A 20,394-nucleotide genomic window follows, 5' to 3' on the forward strand; every position below is an offset into this window, starting at 1 on the left:
GCCCATGGTCTTAGCGGGAAGTCATGGCTCTGTAATGGTTTCTTCTGTTGCCGTGTATCTACTTCTCTGCAAACTTTGCACTTTCCAATGTATGTCTTTATCTGTTCATGTATACCCGCCCAGTACACACATTCTCTTGCTCTCCTCAGGCAGTTTTCTATCCCTAAATGTGACGCATGAATCTTTTCCATAATTTCTTTTCTTAGAGCAGTTGGGATAACAGCCCTCTCTCCCCTAAAGATGACATCGTTCTGCACGCTTAGCTCATCCCGCATAGAAAAATACGGCTTCACCTCGACCTCAACCTGTCCTTTATCTTCTGGCCATCCCCGCAGTATCCTTCGTTTTAGCACCTGGAGGGCCTGGTCCCGTACTGTCTCACTTTGGATTCTCTGCCGTCTCTCCTCTGAAATGGGCAAGTAATGGATCATATTAACAGTTTCCACTTCCGCTTCAACTGACCCCTCAGCTGCACATTCAGGTAGATACGCTCTGCTCAGTGTATCTGCTACAAGCATCATCTGCCTGGGACAAACACTACTTCTATAATGTACTTTTGAAGTCTCAACAGCATTCTTTGTAACCGCTTTGGGGCGCTAAGCAGAGGCTTCTTTGTGATGGTTTCAAGTGGTTTGTGGTCAGAGTGCACCACTACCTTTCTACCATATGTGTATTGGTGAAACTTTTCCATCCCAAATAATATGGCCAAGCACTCCTTTTCTATTTGTGCATACCCTCTCTCAGTGGAAGTGAGTGCCCTACTGGCATATGCTATCGGCTGGCCTACCTGCAAAAGCGCTACGCCCAGTCCTGATTCCGATGAGTCACACTGGAGAGTGAGGTCCTCCGTTGGGTTGTAGTACTTAAATACTGGTGCTGAGGCTATCATTTGTTTCATTTTCATAAAGGCAGTTTCCATTCCCATATCACATCCTTGTGAGTCAGTTGTCTCAGGACCTCACAGCTATCTGACAGGTGTGGGCACAATTTTGCGAGGTAATTAACCATTCCGAGCACTCTCTGAAGGCCCTTGATGTCAGTGGGTCTGGGCATTTCCTGTACTGCGCGTACCTTTTCAGGGTCAATTTTCAAGCCCTCAGATGTCAGCCTGTGACCTATGTACGGCACCTCCTTCTGTCTCAGCCTCAGTTTGTCGAAATTTAGTTTAATGTTGCATGTTTCGCATCTCTCAAGGAGTCTTTTCAGTTTTCCGTCGTGGTCTCTCACTGCCAATTCACGATTTTCTCCTTCACCGATGATCAGGATATCATCAGCTATAATGCGCACCCCTGGTAACCCATCAAGTGCCTGTGTCAGCCTGTGCTGAAACACCTCAGGAGCCGGGCTGATCCCCATTGGCATTCTCATCCATCTGTATCTTCCGAAAGGGGTCGCAAATGTCGTCATGTAGGTGGAATGCTCTGTCAATTTCACATGCCAGAATCCATTCTTTACATCACACACTGTGAATACTCTTGCATTTGCTAGGTCTGGCAGGACATCATCGATAGTTGGCAGTGGTAAGTGTTGTCTCTTTATTGCTTTGTTTAGGGGTTTAGGATCAATGCAGATTCCCAATTTTCCTGACGGTTTCTTAACCACAACCATGTTACTGATCCAACCCGTGCTCTTTTCGACTGGTGTAATGATTCCTCTTGCCACCAGGCTTTTCAGTTCCTCTCTCAGCGGATTCATCAGTGCCACCGGAACTCTTCGCTTTGGTAGTTTTACAGGTGTTACACTTGGATCCACTTCTAGATCATATGTCCCTGACAGGCAGCCGTCGCCCTCAAACACCTGTGGATATCGATCCCTGATCTGTTCTTTCTCCGGTGTTTTTTCTTCACTGCCTGTGTATTTGACAATCTCATCAATGGCCATGATATTCTCCCTCTGTATTCTCACTAGATCCATGCCCTGCACTGCCTTGTTCCCTAGCAATGGCACAGATGATTGGCCGTCAATAACCGTGAATTCAAGCCTGTACAATTTTCTGTTTCTCAGATTCCTTATTTTTATCCTGCATTTGCCCAGAGGCTTCAGAGTGCTTTTGTTGTACATGACAAGAACTTGTTGCGTCTGCTCCAATTTTGTGTCTGGGTTAAGTAGGTGTATTGGAATAATATTGCAGCTTGCCCCACAGTCTAACTGAAATCTTACTGGCCTCTCTCCCAGCAGCATGGTCGCGAACAGTTGTCTTCCCTGTGTGTTCTCCTGCCCATCTGAGTGAAGACTTAGTATTTCCTGATACTCATCCTCTGTCTCTGCTACACTGTGTATTCGTTTAGTCTGTGACTCTGCCGTTTTGAATTTGGATGCAAAGTGATTGTACTTCTTACATTTGCTGCAGACTTTTCCATAAGCTGGACAGCTCTCTTTTTTCCATTCGTGTTGTTTCCCACAGTACCTACAGTTCTTTATTTCTTTCGGTCTTGCCCCTTTTTCTTCTGACACTTTTTTAACTGCATGCACCTCTTCGCCTACTTGTCCCTCAATTGTTTTCACATTCTCCTTGGAGAGATCCGCTGCTCTGCATATTTGGATGCTTTTTTCCAACGTTAGATCTGCCTCGCGAAGCAAGCGCTCTCTCACGTGTGAATCGTGGATTCCGCACACAATTCTATCCCTAATCAAGGATTCTTTCGCAGTCCCGAAATCACACGTGTCTGTGACCACTCTTAAGTCAATAACGTACTTGTCGATCGTTTCATTGCCATTCTGGTTTCTGTAGAAAAATCTGTACCTCTCTACAGTTTCATTTGGTTTAGGATTGCAGTGTTTGTCGAACAGAGTTATTAAGTTGTCTAATGTTTCCTCTCATTGCTCCTCTGGTTTAAGTGTAGTCCACAACGTTTTCCCCAATTCTCTGCCCGTTTCTCCTATCAAGTATTTGAACACTTTTACCTTTGTCTTGTCGTCAGAATCTGCTAACGTTATGTCCACATACAGTGAAAACTCCTCTTTCCACGTCTTCCATGTTTTCGCCAGGCATGTGGAGTTCCAATCCAATGTGGCGGGTGGTTTCAAACCGAATGCATCCATCGTCCTATTTCGTTGTATCACGCTGTCTTCAGCTTCCTCCTTCACCTCAACTTCTTCATCTGACATTTGTTTGCGTTGTTGTGTTCGAATTTACCGCTGCCACCATGTTTTATGGTAGTTTCTCTTATTAAATGAAGACGCACGCACAGTACTGCCTTTGTGTCATTTTACTGGTAACTTCAGAATAGTGTTTACATCCTGGTGCACCCCTTAAATCCCACCGGGTCAAAACACATACATTGTAACACGATTGTTGTTTTAGTAAACATTACACACTGATGCAACATTAATTTGCAGGGTTTTGTCCTCAGTGGGTGTGTTGCTGAGTGGGGAAAATCTGTTTGAAACGCGAACCAGTTGATGGTGAACCACAGGCTTGACTTTAGGCTTTGCCTACTCTTCCAGACTGCTAAGGGGTGGCTAACGGGGTTACCTAAGCTGGGTACCTAGGTGGCTCCGCATCGACTAAAGCGTCTAGTTATCGGGAGGTTTTCAACAGTGCCGAGCCAAGATTCCAATTCAGATAACCTCGCCTCCAAGACTACAAAAAGACTACATTTATTACATGTACTATTATAGTTAAAGGAGGTAGAGGAAGAACTAAACATCTGACACACGGAACAAGTGAAAGAAGGACAACTGATACAACTTTCAGGTCCCTCCCCCAACCTCTACCAAGTTCCAAACCGCCCCCCAAACCCCTCCCCCTCTGTGGACGAGGTTGTGCACGTGAGTTCACACCAGTGTGAGCGCACACAAGCTGGGGCAGACTCACGCTCAGCCAGCGTGTGCACAAGCTGTGATTGACAGGTAGGATTCCTCCACCCTAACGTGATTGGTTAAAAACAGCCGGGAGCGCTCGGTTTTTGCAAGCACGATTACAGGCTTTAGAGGGAGCTACAGAATTCGGGATTTTTCCTAAACAGCCTATTTAATATTCTACTTCCAGAATCCCATGACAGTTCAAGCTAATATGACTAAAAAAAAGTTGCCGACGGCAGCTTTAAAAAAAAAGCTGTTGCTTGTTTTTTGTCAAATAAAAAAATCAGCAAGGACTGTGAGTGGAGAGGGCCCAAGACATTTTCTGAGCATGCACATCGAGGAACACTTTACCTGGAGCACCAGCATCTCTGCTCTCATTAAGAAGGCACAGCAGAGACTGTATTTACTGACCTATATATAGCCTATATCAGGGGTATTCAACTAAAATTTAAAGAGGTCCAGTTAGAGAAAATTTCTTGAAGCAAAGGTCCGGAAGATCATAATGTCTAACTATTTAGTGTGATATATATTTAAGTTTAGTGTGATATATATTTAAGTAGCCAAGTAGTTGTATCAACATCTGCATGTAATCAATACCTGACGGTAAAGTCAAATGAATTCAGTACAATTCAAAAACTTTTTGACAATATTTATTGTCACGTAACATAGAACTGAACATGTATGTATGACTGCAGATAAGTATAATGTTCTCAATCATAGCAGGGGCTCCATCTGTGGTTATTGAAACCACTTGTTTTGGCTCTATTCCTCTCTTTGTTAACATCTCCTTTATGGCCAGGTAGATGTCTTCTCCTGTACTGGTCTGAAGGGGAGTGACACCTAACAGGTCTTCACAGAACGCTTTCTGGACTGGTCATATTGGGCTCTGAGACCACTTCTTTTCTGTGATCTCACTTCAGATTTGAGTGGGTATGTTTGTTCAAAACCTTTGTTTTGTCTCATAATGGCATTTCACATTGGCACTTTTTATAAGTGCCACAGTCTCTGAACATATGAGACACACTGCTTTAATGCTCCCAGTGGGAAGTATGAACAGAAACGAGTCTGTCCATTCCAGATTATATGCTCTATTTTCGCTGTCCACTTTTCTTTTTTTGGAGAGCGCCATTTGTTACTTAATTTTCTCTCCCTTTCTCCGGCTCCGTCGTCCGTTCCTCTCCCTTTGTCCGTCTCACTCCTGTTTCTCAACTTTCTTCAAGTCAGTCGTCTGTATATCTCCCTTTGTTTTCTCTAACTGTATGCTATCTATCGTCTTTTCATGTGTAACTTGACTCAAACTCTTTTCTGTCTGTACTGTAGGTTCGCAATGTTTACCGCCTGTAATGCACAGACTTGATTGGCTGAGTAGTATCACGTGGGATTGGTCTGTGCGTTTCCACACCAGCTAAACTGCTGACGTAAAGACTACAAAAGCTGCGTCAATATGAAATAAATTTAAAAAGACCTGACAAAGTCTTCTACACTTTAAGTTTTTGAACTAATGACTCATACCTCTGTTGCCCATTCATTTAGGCTAACTGCTGCCAGCGTCCTCATTGCGACCTTTGCTAATGGTGGCAGACACCACAGTAATATCGAAATAAACATTTCTATTTTTCAGTCACTTTGAATCATCTGCTTTGACCATCTTAAGTTTTTTATTTCTTCCCCTATCACCATGCTTTTTTAAGCAACCACTTTCCATCGGATTTCATCTTACTGACTCAAAGCAATAAGAGAAAGGGACTAAGGCCTAGAAAGGACCTATATGGCTCTAAGTTAAGAGGTAGGAATAAATTAAGTTATTTGAAGGCCCATAACAGTCAAATTAAATAGTTAAATTGGTATATACAGCTCCATTGGATTTTAAATTGCATTTTTGTTTCATTCCCTATTCAGCGTTGTATGCTTTGTTTTGCATATTTGTCCAGAAGCCTGCCAGTTGAAAACTCAAGATACTCTTAATAACCTCTGTACATTTAAGAAGATAACTGTACAAGTAAGGCCTCTTCAGAGGAGTTGCAATTTATGGTTTGGGAAAGGGGCAAGAGAATCTGCTAAAATTGGTGTATTTTGCGGTTAACCTTGTAGCACCCAAGCATAGGAATAATCATTGAAAAAAATCATTTTGCCTCTTCTTGCATCTTTTTGGGTGGGAATAAACCAATATTTTTGGAATTTTTGGAATTGGGCTATTTTTGATCATTTTAGGCAATGTTGCATATTTGCAACTGTGGGCTTTCCTGATTAATTTTGTTCACAAAACCAAGTCATCCTCTGCAGAAAAAAGGTATAGTGAGAGGTGGACAAAGCAGACCACACCAAACGAGACCAGAACGAACTAGAACAGACCACCGCAAAGCAGAGTGTAATTCACTGGCCCAAGAAAATGATGCTGTGACTACTGTCGGCACATAAAATGTAATGTAAAAAATTATTACACATGAATGTAAATTAAAAAAATCAAATAATGTAATGTAAATAAAAATATAAATAAAAATACAATGTAAATAAATAAAAAGCTTGTTGCATATCTGCAACTGTGGGTGCTACAAGGTTAAAGGCTAACAACTTTGGAGTCATTTGTCATTTTTTAACAGTGAATTATCTTGACACAACCATAGCGTTCGAAAAGGAGAAGAAGATGGTTGACCATAATTTGGTTGGCACTTAGCCCAGTTAGTCAGCTGTGAACACATGAGTTGGATGGCCAACGGTATCCGAGAGGGTCTCTCTCGGGTCCGCTGTCTCTGGGCCTTTCTTGGTAGTCAGCTGGTTGTGGATGAATTCCCGTGGACTTTCAAGTTGCCTGGGAAGTTGTAGGTCCCCTCCACTGTGGGCTTCTCATTGCCAAGAAGACAGAGGTTTGATAGTGAGATTTCACCATCAAAAAATAACACAATTGTAGATGTTCACCTGAGTGTTAGAGTTGGTTTGTTTGCTTGGTCAAAAAAATCAACTCCGGTGAGGTGAACTTCAGTTCACAAAATTTCTATAAAATTAACAAAAAGTTGACAAGTTTACACTGGCTTTCTTTGGAGGGAAAAATATTACTCTGTAATAACTCGTGCAGAAGCACAGGTTAAAACGTGCAACAAAGAACAAAAGGCATGGAGACCAGATGAAACGTCGGAAAAAGAGAAAAACCTATATCTTTCTATTATTTCATTCCTCTTTCTTTTCTCTTTCTCTGATTTCTTCTTGCAGTTTTCTGAGTTTGATTCACGGAGACGAGGCATGACGCATGCTTAAGCTCAACTTTCAGCCAATAATATGCCTAAAAACATTATGGCGTTTGCCTGGGTGTGTTAAGTAGAAGTTTTAATTGTCAATTTTTCAATTTTTTGTCAGGTTTCTGACACCATACCTTATTAAGATATAAAAATAAAGACATGAAATAAACGTATAAAATAAAAATAAATTAACAACATACTCCTGAATACCTCTTAAATTTAGATGGATATTTGTAAAATGACTATATATGAATAAAGAACCAAACAATGTTGTCTTCCTGTGTTTAACAATGAAGCACAACAAGAAACAACGGAATATTGTTTAGCAGTTGAGTTGATATAAATGTCTGATTACTAAATTAAACAATTGGTCTGTCTGTGGCTACTCACTCAGAGGAAAAGGTTTTGTTTATTTACCGATAACTTTTGCTGGCTGTTATTTAAATGCCCTCCAGATAAGTCATGGCACAGGTCTGGTGGGAGAGAGTCCCTCAAATCAGAGGGCCTCCCAAAGATTAGGCTCCATATTAAGTCAACACTTGACTTTGCTACACACCTTTTAGCTACCGTGCCTTTTTAGTAAACCCAGAAAGTTTCTTTTGTTTTTTTTTTACCATAAAGCAGGACTTCCACAAGACATAAGAATTGTGGTTGTCACGAAATTATCTTTGTGGCCACATAATGGCAGTCATGGTAACAGAACCAGCATGTACTGAGTGTTTATTTTAGTACAGTAAATCATGCAAGTGGATGTGTCAGTCTTTGACATGTTACGTGAAGTTATGTCGAGGCAGTGGCTGCCCTCTGGTTCTGCTGGATGCTTCTTCCTGATAAATGGGAGTAGTTGTTTTTTTTTCTTCCCATGCTATCTCCTCGTGCATGCTCAGGACGGATGACGGGGGATTGAACTGAAGATATGTTTTGATGGAATCTGATGGTTTCCTTAGCAAGGCAACTTTTTTTTAACTGGAAATTGTATGAATTGTACTAATTTGGATTTTTAAGGAATTCGATTAGATTATGATTGTATTACAATGAATTGGATTATAATTGGCTTGGATTGGACTGTATCTTTGAAGTGCCATGAGATTCCATTTATTGTGATCTGACTCTATGTAAATAAGCTGTATTGAATTGAAATAGGATGGGTCAGCCAGAACACATATTGTAGAAATTGGAGTTTGTTCAGGTTTCAGTGTGGTTCTGTGATTTTCATTTGTGTTGCCTTGACATCAAAGTGTTCTTTAGCAGGCCACTGAACCTCAGATAGCTTCCTAAATGCAATATGCTTTACAGTGGTTTAAAATGTCTCAGCTTGTAACATGCTTACTTTAAATCAGTCATACTGTGGATTTTCTACAGGTTGTTTACTAAAGAAAAGAAAATCCTTTATTGGTTCCAAAGTGGTGGGGCATGGCTAAATGTTGTCTAAATTAACATACAGCTGTTGAAAAATGAAATTGAAGAGAAGTGAACTTCTCTCATTTTTAACTGGCTGAGAAGTTCTACACTTTTCATGAAGTGATTGAAACTCTCAGACACCTCCCTACTGTTTCCTGCTTGGCTAATTGCTGTCATCTGTTACTCCTGCTGCTAATGATTTCACAGAAGTCTGTAAGGCAGACCATCCCTGCTTTGTCTTCCCATCATACTTTCTGTTTGATTGGTTTATTGATTTAGCAAATCTCTGAATGGCTGACTGATTAAACTGATTTTTTTTTCTTCCATCAGCTGGACAATGTGGATGAACAAGCTGCTCAGATCCGTAGGGAGCTGGATGGCAGGCTACAGCTGGCTGAGAAGATCGCTAGGGTGGGATACAGTATACATGTTTTTTTTTTTTTTAAGTTTTGACTAATACTGTTTTTGCTCAATTTAAGTGAAATTTCAAGCCCAAGATTATTTTTTTTAATTTTTTTACTTAGTTCGTAAAAAAAAAAAAGCCATCAATCATTAACATCCAATGCAACTTTTTGTCAGGTCACAACAATGGGAAACATACTAAATTAGTCTCAAGCTATTGTACAGTGAGAGACTTTTTTCTTAATCCAGTTCCTGCTGGATTTCTGACTGTTAGTGCTTACTCTTGAGATATATGCATCCCACTGAATCCAAATTTCAATGCAGCCGTCGAGTGTGAGTCATGTAACACATGCACTGCTAATTATAACAACAAAATGCAGGAGCAATAAATGAATAAATATATTTATTTTAACTAAATAATATAAGCACCAAACCATCTGTATGTATATAATTAAGCCAATGGACAGCTTCGGATAGTACTTGCATGAAGTCACAAATGGAGAACAATAAAAGTTGAATTAGTTTAAGTACTAACTGAAAGGTGTCTAATGTTGAAAAGATCCGCTTGATGTGCTGGCTATGAACATGTGACTGTGTGTTCTACAGGAAAAGAGATATCCAAAGTTTGTGTCTGCTGACATGGAGGCTCTATATATTGAGGAGCTGCGTTCATCGGTCAACCTGCTGATGGCTAACTTGGAAAGTCTGCCAGTGTCTAAAGGAGGGCCCGACTTCAAACAGAAGCTCAAACGCTCCTCCATGAACAACTCCTTTCTGGACATAGGGGATGAGGGAGACATCTTATCCAAATCTGACGTTGTGCTGTCCTTTATTCTGGAGGTCTGTTTCCATGCAAGTGGACATGTATTTGACTTCTTTGCTAGTATCTGGTTAGCAAAATGATTGGTGCAACTTGTAATCTTTTAAGTAATTTATTTCAGTGTTTTAAGTTGAGAAATAAAAGAAAGACAGAAAAAAGGTTAAAGATGTCAGTTTCAGTGTCAGAGTTTTATCAAGGAATGATTATCAGGGGATTAGATAACAGTATAAATATCATCTAGCAAATCATGCATTCCTAATACACATCTGTTGATATTTACCCCTGCTTCCGTTTTTAGATTGTGGTCGTGGAGGTCCAGGGGCTGAAGTCAGTGGCTCCAAACCGAATCGTTTACTGCACAATGGAGGTTGAGGGAGGAGAAAAGCTGCAGACTGACCAAGCGGAAGCCTCCAGACCACAGTGAGTTTGTCCCCATGCTCCACTTGTGGGAACTTAGCTGCAGCTTCTCGTACAAACGAAGCAGTACTTCTCGGTGTCTTTTTAGGTTTTTTACTGATCCAAATAAAAGACTATGACAGGACAAATAAAATAACGACAAACAGTCAACTCGAGATATATACGTTGTCTTTCCTCACTGCTATATTTCTCCTTCTAAATTTGAACCTTCACCTGTTCTCAACTGACATACAAACAAAGAAACGCCCCCTTGTGGTCCAAACATGCAACACCACATACGAGAACAAATCAATCAGGTCTAGAAACAACCGTTCTTTCAATACTATCCATACAATATCCAAACTAAATCCGAATGTGAACAATAATGATTAAAGATACAACACCACTCGGGTCGTCTGAACCACTGTAGAGGATAGAAATAAGCAGAAAATGTAATTGTCACTTTTGCAAATTGCATCATGATCCATAAGTGGCTTTCAAACTAGTTTATAATTAAAAGATCTCATCACATGCACCCAGTGAAAGCAGAGAAACGGTCCTTCATTGACAGATAAAGCATATTACCTAAACTTTGCTTGGCCATGCTTAAACATCAACTATAGCAGCATTTTAGCCGTGCCCCTTTCTGTGTCTTATTTGTGGTTATTGACTTATGTTTGCACTTGAGAAATAACTCTTTGTGTAAAAGGTTGGTAATTGGATTACTAAAACTAAAATAATCTTGATTCAAATGTTTAGATACAAGAAATTATTTTAAAAAGAAAACTGTAAGAAAGCTTATACATCAAATCAAATGAAAATCGGTTCACAAACTTTTGCAAGTGCAGCAGAGGGAAAGGTGTGGCTGAAATCTTCAGAGATTGCCATGATGGATTGAGGTGTTGTTTTATAGCTTGGCAACAACTTAGTTGATGATGTCACACACAGCTTTAGCAGGTGAACACTCTTGGTAGAAAACAAGGACAGAAACTCCCAGTTTAACATCTGGGGTCTCGGGAGGCTCCTTGTCAGTTACTTGTCCAAAGTTACACCATCTGTTGTAGATCACGCTGCCCTTTACTGTTACACAAACATGTTCTTCTCAAATTTATTTATTTAGCTACTTGACCAATTTGAATTTCCCCCATTGGGGGATGAACAATGTATTTTTCTATTCTATTCTTTCTACCCCCTGTATCTACAGTCTTTGTCTTAAGAATTGAAAAAGGAATCAAATTGAAAAATCACTTTATTTGTCCAAAAGGCAAGTTATCTTGCAGTAATTTATTTTTGTTTGTTTACTTTTGTTTTTCTTTATCCTTTCCCTCAACAATAATAATGAGCTGTCATTATGTATGGTTTTTGGTAGGAAGTTTTTTTGTTTTGTGCTGCAGCAGAGCTGAAGAAGCCTCTTAGTGAACACACTGTTGTTTCAACACAATGTTGTGTGGAGGGTGGCCTGAAAGCCAGTTAGAGGTTTTGCCATTCCTACAGCCATGTCTTGCTTAAACAAGTAATATTGGTTATTTATATTCCTGCTGCACCATTGTCAGGGCTCCAAGTTTGTCTATTTTATCTGACAGTGATCTGACATTTCCCATGCTGATCAAAGGAAGAAATGGTTTAACCTTCCTCTTGCTTTCTTTCTGTTTTGTTCCTCCTCTGCATCTGAGATTAACATCTGATTCTTCTTTAACACATCTGGTTTCAGGGTCTTAATCCAGGCAGTGGAAAAGTTATTCAGTCACTCACTCATACAAACAACTTTGCTGTTGCTGAGGTTACTCACCATAACAAATGTTAAAAGGTGCTTACATTACCAGCAGATATCATTACAGCAGCAATGTATCTAAATTATTGATTACCAAATCTGTTTTCAATGAAAAAAAGCTGATCAGAAAAAGAAAGATGGGTATATAGATATACATTCTACACACACACACACACACACACACACACACACATATATATTTGTATATTTACACATACCCTTTCTTCCCTTGATCAGCATGAGCCATGTCATTACACTCACAGTCAAAATTGATGAGCTTGAACCCCCTAAAGGAACATCATCACAGGTATAGAACACCATCACAGGTATAGAACACCATCACAGGTATGAAACACCATCACAGGAAGTAGAACACCATCACAGGTAAAGAACACCATCACAGGTATAGAACACCATCACAGGTATGAAACACCATCACAGGAAGTAGAACACCATCACAGGTATAGAACACCATCACAGGTAAAGAACACCATCACAGGTAAAGAACACCATCACAGGAAGTAGAACACCATCACAGGTATAGAACACCATCACAGGTATAGAACACCATCACAGGAAGTAGAACACCATCACAGGTATAGAACACCATCACAGGTAAAGAACACCATCACAGGTAAAGAACACCATGACGGGTATAGAACACCATCACAGGTATAGAACACCATCACAGGTAAAGAACACCATCACAGGTATAGAACACCATCACAGGAAGTAGAACACCACAGGAAGTAGAACACAATCTTAGGTAAAGAACACCATGACAGGTATAGAACACCATCACAGGTATAGAACACCATCACAGGTAAAGAACACCATCACAGGTATAGAACACCATCACAGGTATGAAACACCATCACAGGAAGTAGAACACCATCACAGGTATAGAACACCATCACAGGTAAAGAACACCATCACAGGTAAAGAACACCATCACAGGAAGTAGAACACCATCACAGGAAGTAGAACACCATCTTAGGTAAAGAACACCATCACAGGTAAAGAACACCATCACAGGAAGTAGAACACCATCTTAGGTAAAGAACACCATGACAGGTATAGAACACCATCACAGGTAAAGAACACCATCACAGGTATAGAACACCATCACAGGAAGTAGAACACCATCTTAGGTAAAGAACACCATCACAGGAAGTAGAACACCATCACAGGTAAAGAACACCATCACAGGAAGTAGAACACCATCACAGGTATAGAACACCATCACAGGTATAGAACACCATCACAGGTAAAGAACACCATCACAGGAAGTACAACACCATCACAGGTAAAGAACACCATCACAGGAAGTAGAACACCATTTTAGGTAAAGAACACCATGACAGGTAAAGAACACCATCACAGGAAGTAGAACACCATCTTAGGTAAAGAACACCATGACAGGTATAGAACACCATCACAGGAAGTAGAACACCATCTTAGGTAAATAACACCATCACAGGAAGTAGAACACCATGTTAGGTAAAGAACACCATGACAGGTAAAGAACACCATCACAGGTATAGAACACCATCACAGGTATAGAACACCATCACAGGAAGTAGAACACCATCTTAGGTAAAGAACACCTTCACAGGAAGTAGAACACCATGTTAGGTAAAGAACACCATCACAGGTATAGAACACCATCACAGGTAAAGAACACCATGACAGGTAAAGAACACCATCACAGGTAAAGAACACCATCACAGGTATAGAACACCATCACAGGAAGTAGAACACCTTCTTAGGTAAAGAACACCATCACAGGAAGTTGAACACCATGTTAGGTAAAGAACACCATCACAGGTATAGAACACCATCACAGGAAGTAGAACACCATCTTAGGTAAAGAACACCATCCCAGATATAGAACACCATCACAGGTATGAAACACCATCACAGGAAGTAGAACACCATCACAGGTATAGAACACCATCACAGGTATAGAACACCATCACAGGTAAAGAACACCATCACAGGTAAAGAACACCATCACAGGAAGTAGAACACCATCACAGGAAGTAGAACACAATCTTAGGTAAAGAACACCATGACAGGTATAGAACACCATGACAGGTATAGAACACCATCACAGGAAGTAGAACACCATCACAGGAAGTAGAACACCATCTTAGGTAAAGAACACCATCACAGGTAAAGAACACCATCACAGGAAGTAGAACACCATCTTAGGTAAAGAACACCATGACAGGTATAGAACACCATCACAGGAAGAAGAACACCATCACAGGTAAAGAACACCATCACAGGTATAGAACACCATCACAGGAAGTAGAACACCATCTTAGGTAAAGAACACCATCACAGGAAGTAGAACACCATCACAGGTAAAGAACACCATCACAGGAAGTAGAACACCATCACAGGTATAGAACACCATCACAGGTAAAGAACACCATCACAGGAAGTAGAACACCATCTTAGGTAAAGAACACCATGACAGGTAAAGAACACCATCACAGGAAGTACAACACCATCACAGGTAAAGAACACCATCACAGGAAGTAGAACACCATCTTAGGTAAAGAACACCATGACAGGTAAAGAACACCATCACAGGAAGTAGAACACCATCTTAGGTAAAGAACACCATGACAGGTAAAGAACACCATCACAGGAAGTAGAACACCATCTTAGGTAAATAACACCATCACAGGAAGTAGAACACCATGTTAGGTATAGAACACCATGACAGGTATAGAACACCATCACAGGTAAAGAACACCATAACAGGTATAGAACACCATCACAGGTATAGAACACCATCACAGGTATAGAACACCATCACAGGAAGTAGAACACCATCTTAGGTAAAGAACACCTTCACAGGAAGTAGAACACCATGTTAGGTAAAGAACACCATGACAGGTATAGAACACCATCACAGGTAAAGAACACCATGACAGGTAAAGAACACCATCACAGGTAAAGAACACCATCACAGGAAGTAGAACACCATCACAGGTATAGAACACCATCACAGGTAAAGAACACCATCACAGGAAGTAGAACACCATCTTAGGTAAAGAACACCATGACAGGTAAAGAACACCATCACAGGAAGTACAACACCATCACAGGTAAAGAACACCATCACAGGAAGTAGAACACCATCTTAGGTAAAGAACACCATGACAGGTAAAGAACACCATCACAGGAAGTAGAACACCATCTTAGGTAAAGAACACCATGACAGGTAAAGAACACCATCACAGGAAGTAGAACACCATCTTAGGTAAATAACACCATCACAGGAAGTAGAACACCATGTTAGGTATAGAACACCATGACAGGTATAGAACACCATCACAGGTAAAGAACACCATCACAGGTATAGAACACCATCACAGGTATAGAACACCATCACAGGTATAGAACACCATCACAGGAAGTAGAACACCATCTTAGGTAAAGAACACCTTCACAGGAAGTAGAACACCATGTTAGGTAAAGAACACCATGACAGGTATAGAACACCATCACAGGTAAAGAACACCATGACAGGTAAAGAACACCATCACAGGTAAAGAACACCATCACAGGTATAGAACACCATCACAGGAAGTAGAACACCATCTTAGGTAAAGAACACCATCCCAGATATAGAACACCATCACAGGTATAGAACACCATCACAGGTAAAGAACACCATCACAGGAAGTAGAACACCATCTTAGGTAAAGAACACCATCACAGGTATAGAACACCATCACAGGAAGTAGAACACCATCTTAGGTAAAGAACACCATCCCAGATATAGAACACCATCACAGGTATAGAACACCATCACAGGAAGTAGAACACCATCTTAGGTAAAGAACACCATCCCAGATATAGAACACCATCACAGGTATAGAACACCATCACAGGTAAAATGGCATATGTGATGAGTTGGTTGTGAGAATGCATTGCTAAAAATGAACAGAGTACAAGGGAATGCTTGCCTTTAATGTGTGAAGCCCATAAGTCTCTGAGTACTGAGTGAGTTATCAGGTTGATCATTATTTTACACCATGACTTTAGCAAGGGAAGATTTACAGAGTTGAAGGCGACTTCAAGGAAGTTTTGAAAGCCTGAGATGTGGGAGGATCAAGAGTAGCATACAGTATTTATAGATCATGTTTGCTTTATGGGCAACAAAGAAACTGTGATGTGCTAAAGACATTACCAAATACCTTTGTAAAGTTATAAATGTTTTTTGTAACAAAACGAAATGAGGTGCTTAATATGTCAAGGCAGTGGTCCACCTCTATGAAAGGCCCCCTGAGACATAATTTACACTTGGTTTCATACATAGTATCATACTCCCACACGAACACTAGTATACTTTTACACAAACACTCAAAATACTCTCTTATATGTCTAATCATAGACACACAGTATTGCTTGAGCCATAAATCCTGAATATGCATACACACAATTTTACTTTCTTACAAACATAGTCATTCTCACTAAGAACTGGTAGTACACTCATGCATATTCCATCATCTTCTATAAAGCAGCCTATTGCTCTGAAGAAAGATTGCTCTGAAGATGGAGAAAGAATTATGAGAACTGTTTTGTACTGGTGTATGGTTTGTGGCTTCCACTAAGAGTACGCTGGCATGGAGATGTTGCAACACAGATGTTGCTCGGTACAAGTTGCAGAGAAGGGGCTTGAACAGATGCAGTATCAGTACCTGATGCAGTACCTACAATTGGAGGATTGAATACGTACCTGTCGGGTTTGGGTTAGGATTCTGCTAATGAACTCCATTTGTTTTGCTTACCCTACATCAACTTGTTAAGAGTTCCAGATAATGAACTAAAGCACATTGAGTTGCCTGTGGTATGAAATGCGCTATATAAATAAAGATTGATTGATTGATTGATTGAATGAGTTTAATGTAAATCCATCACTTATGAACAGAAGTCAAGACACTGCAGACCCAATGACTGAGTACAGGAACCATGGTATTCAATTATTTTTAGGAGTGGTACATTTTGAGAATAAAGCTGCTATAACAAACTACTTACGGGCCAGAACAATGTGGCCTGCATTTTAAACAGAGTTTGACCGATATATTCAAGTATTCAAACTAACAGACATTACCAAATAATCCTAACCTCCAACAGTTTATAAAAAATATTTGTGTTATTGAATGCTTTGTGTGAAAAATAACAAAACGATGCATTTTTTTTAAGTCTGGTAAGTGAAGACAATAACTGTTTAGCACTGTTAGCTTGGGGGGCTTATAGGAAGCTTTCTACACACGCGTCTAGCGGGATGACTTCATCAACGTGCCCTGCTGCAGCACAGCTTATTCACTCCGTGCTCTGTGACAGTCGGCTAACTTCACACAGAGTTTGCTCCTGCTTGTTTTGTGCGATGGATGTCCTTACCAGAGTGAATGAGCCATGCTGCAGCGGCGCACGTCGATTAAGTCATCCCACTAGACGCATGTGTAGAAAGCCCCCATAAGCCCCCCGATAGCCCTGGATAACAACAACACAGCAGCTATGAGCTAACAGTGCAATGGGACGCGTTCATTCATTCATTCGTCTTAAAGTATTGGTGAAATAAAGAAAAATAATGCCTTATTTAGGGACTGTATTGTCTATGCCCTGTTCTCTCCCGTTATATGGATATACGCGGATCTCGGGTGATCTAAATATCTTCCGAAGGATGCCGACTTTCACCAAATTGTTATCGGTGAGTAGATAAACGTATTTTCTGCAAAAAATAAGGTCCAGGTTTAAAAAAACAAACTTCCCTTTTAAAAAGAAAATCTTCGTATTACCTTAAATCAGTCTCACAGTGCTACTTTATGAGCTCTCGTTTGAATGGACCCAAATTACATAAAGAAGCATTCAACCGCGACTTGTTAACTAGACATTAGTCATTTATTGAACACTAACCAGAAACATGAACCTTGATAGGCAATCAAAAAAGCGTGTTTAATAACAACTTAATTGTAGATAGAGTAGGAACTACACCATAAGAGAGGATGGCTTGGTATTGTTAGCCCAATTCTTTTATTGGAAGCCCAAGAACAAGCTGGAGAATTAAGTTAAACAAAGTATTTATTGGTGGTCACAAGTCAAGTATCAGCGCTGGACTCGGAGAGTCAAAGTTCTCCCATGAAATCCGTCCGACCAAGCCCCGATATCCAGAAACATTTCATATTTATGTTCACCTTTATCTCAGAGGTTGTACCTACACTTGACAACGTTACATTGAACATTTACTAGTGATGTGAGCAGGCCATCCACCATCTTCGTCATGTTCTTTGGATGTGATAAGCGATGTGTGTGAGTGTTGTTTCAGGCGTGTATCTACTGTACCAGGCCTATCTGACCTAATAGAGACGCTTTATCTGACCCAGTTATTTTATCCCGCTACGTCATTTTAAAGTCTTGGACATACATTGCGTTTGAGCAGAGTGTACACGTACAAACTAGGAACATAGATTATTTAGTGAACTACAGAATATGAATACATAAAGTCTAAGAATAAAGCCAATTTATAACAGTATAATGGCAAGAGAATAGAGAAATATCGGGAAACTGGGGTCGTAATACTTGTCACTGTACACAGCTATGTATTTGTAGAGGTTAATTACTGTTATTAAATGAATTGATTCATTTTCACTCAACATCTGTCTCAACACCAACCACACGCACGTCCCGTCCAAGGCCAACAGAGATTGGATCTTATTTTGAGTTGGAGGGCTTCTTAGACGCAGCCCACTCGCTCACTGAACCGCCTTTCTTTTCCCTTTCACCACCTGTCTTGAAGAGCGGTCACTCTCGGGCCTCGCTCCTTAGGGCGGTTAGGTATCTGTTTGTTGGCTCAGTGGTAGGGGCCCTCAGCAAGATGGCTGAGTTCTTCTTCCTCTTGTGTCTCGTGGCCAACGATGCAATGATCAGGTGGTGTCAGAAATCCAGATCCAGTCTGTAAGGTTAACATATCAAATTAAACAAAATGTTATCAACATGGGGCTGCACGGTGGTGTGGAGGTTAGCACCGTTTCCTCTCAGCGAGAGGGTTCCAGGATCAACTCCCGGACCTTCCTGTGTGGAGTTTGCATGTTCTCCCCGCATATGCGTAGGTTCTCTCCGGGTACTCTGGCTTCTTCCCACTGCCCAAAAACATGCATGTTAGGTTAATTGGTGTCTTTAAAATTGTCCCTAGGAGTGATTGTGAGCGTGTGTGTGGTATGTGTCTCGTTTGTATCTGTGTGGCCCTGTGATGGACTGGCAACCTGTCCAGGGTGTACCCTGCCTTTCGCCTGATGACCGCTGGAATAGGGCCCAACCCCCCCCCGCGACCCGATCGACTGATTAAGCGGGTATAGGAAATGGATGGATGGATGGATGGATGGGTTATCAACCGGTTTTGACCACTGGAGCAGAGCATGAAACAAAAGAGATATATAAGACATATAAGTATCTGACTACGTAATTATTTTAGGCTAAAGGGGTTCTTTTGTTTGTTCAGGGAAAGTTTGCTAGTTGGCATTAGAGTGTTAATGTTTTCCGGCTGAATCATGACAGAGAAAGGGGGACGGTTGTGTGGGAGAGACTCTCAAATCCTCTCCCCAGGACAAATTTGGATGTAAATAAGGTGATGTCTGTTTCTTACTGGGCGTGGAGTTCACCCAACTGTATCCTTGAAACAGCATACACAGGCTTTGGAATTTTAATGGAACCCCCCCCCCCAACTGAGCATTCCTGAGAATGCTACGACTGTTTGATTTTCATTGACTTAAGAGCACATATCCCAAGAGATTCACTGCTGATCTTATCACCAGTTTACCTTTCTGAGTGCACCTTTCTTTCTAATCGCAAGAGAACTACAGGGTGCAGCTGATGTGTAACACAGCAGTTCTCTAGTACCACCTTGAACCTTAATTGATTTAATGAGCCATTCGCTGTTTCACTGTACCAGCTGTGTGTACTTAGAATTGAATGGCTTAGGCTACGGCTACACGGAAACGTTTTTCACTGTAACCGATACTTTTGCTTATCGTTTGGCTTTCGCTGCCACATGGAGCCGGCGTTCCCAGTACCCCAAAACGATAGTTTTGGAGAACGGGTTCCAGACTGGGAAGATCTAAGAACGGCGTCGTTTCGTTTCCATTGTTACAGCCAGAACGGATTTGTTTACATCTGCGTCACAGCCACATGACCAACGCCACTGACGTATACACATACGTATACACATACGTCAGTGACCAGAACAAAAAGCGGCTTCCATTCAAAATCCGGAAGAAGAAGACAACACAACAAGGACAGACAGCGATCATCATGGACCCCACAACATTGATAGTAGCACTGCTGCAGACACTGCTAACTACAGCGGCGTTGTTGAAGGAACAACGTGAGCTTCGCGCTGGTAGAAGTAGGGGCGTACACGCATGCGCATTGCTTCTTCTATTGTTCTGGTGTAACCGGTGGGGGTGGCTTACAGCGCACATAGAGGTGCGGCGTGTGTACTGCATCGTTTTCAGCGTTTTTATTGTTTCCATCTGGACCTGATTCTT

At 41.0% G+C, this 20,394-nt stretch overlaps 1 protein-coding gene across 2 annotated transcripts in view; it reads left to right on the top strand.

The window, feature by feature from the left end:
• The window catches only part of cadps2 (Ca++-dependent secretion activator 2), a 289,837-nt gene that overhangs the window by 76,623 nt on the left and 192,820 nt on the right, over positions 1 to 20,394 (top strand). For both annotated transcript variants that reach the window (XM_075469290.1, XM_075469289.1), the window contains exons 4-6: positions 8,769 to 8,849; positions 9,447 to 9,680; positions 9,959 to 10,080. In XM_075469290.1, the coding sequence (XP_075325405.1) occupies positions 8,769 to 8,849; positions 9,447 to 9,680; positions 9,959 to 10,080 (437 nt within the window). The remainder of the gene's footprint in view (positions 1 to 8,768; positions 8,850 to 9,446; positions 9,681 to 9,958; positions 10,081 to 20,394) is intronic.

Source organism: Odontesthes bonariensis, chromosome 7 (genome assembly GCF_027942865.1).
Source record: "Odontesthes bonariensis isolate fOdoBon6 chromosome 7, fOdoBon6.hap1, whole genome shotgun sequence".
Taxonomy (NCBI): Eukaryota; Metazoa; Chordata; class Actinopteri; order Atheriniformes; family Atherinopsidae; genus Odontesthes; species Odontesthes bonariensis.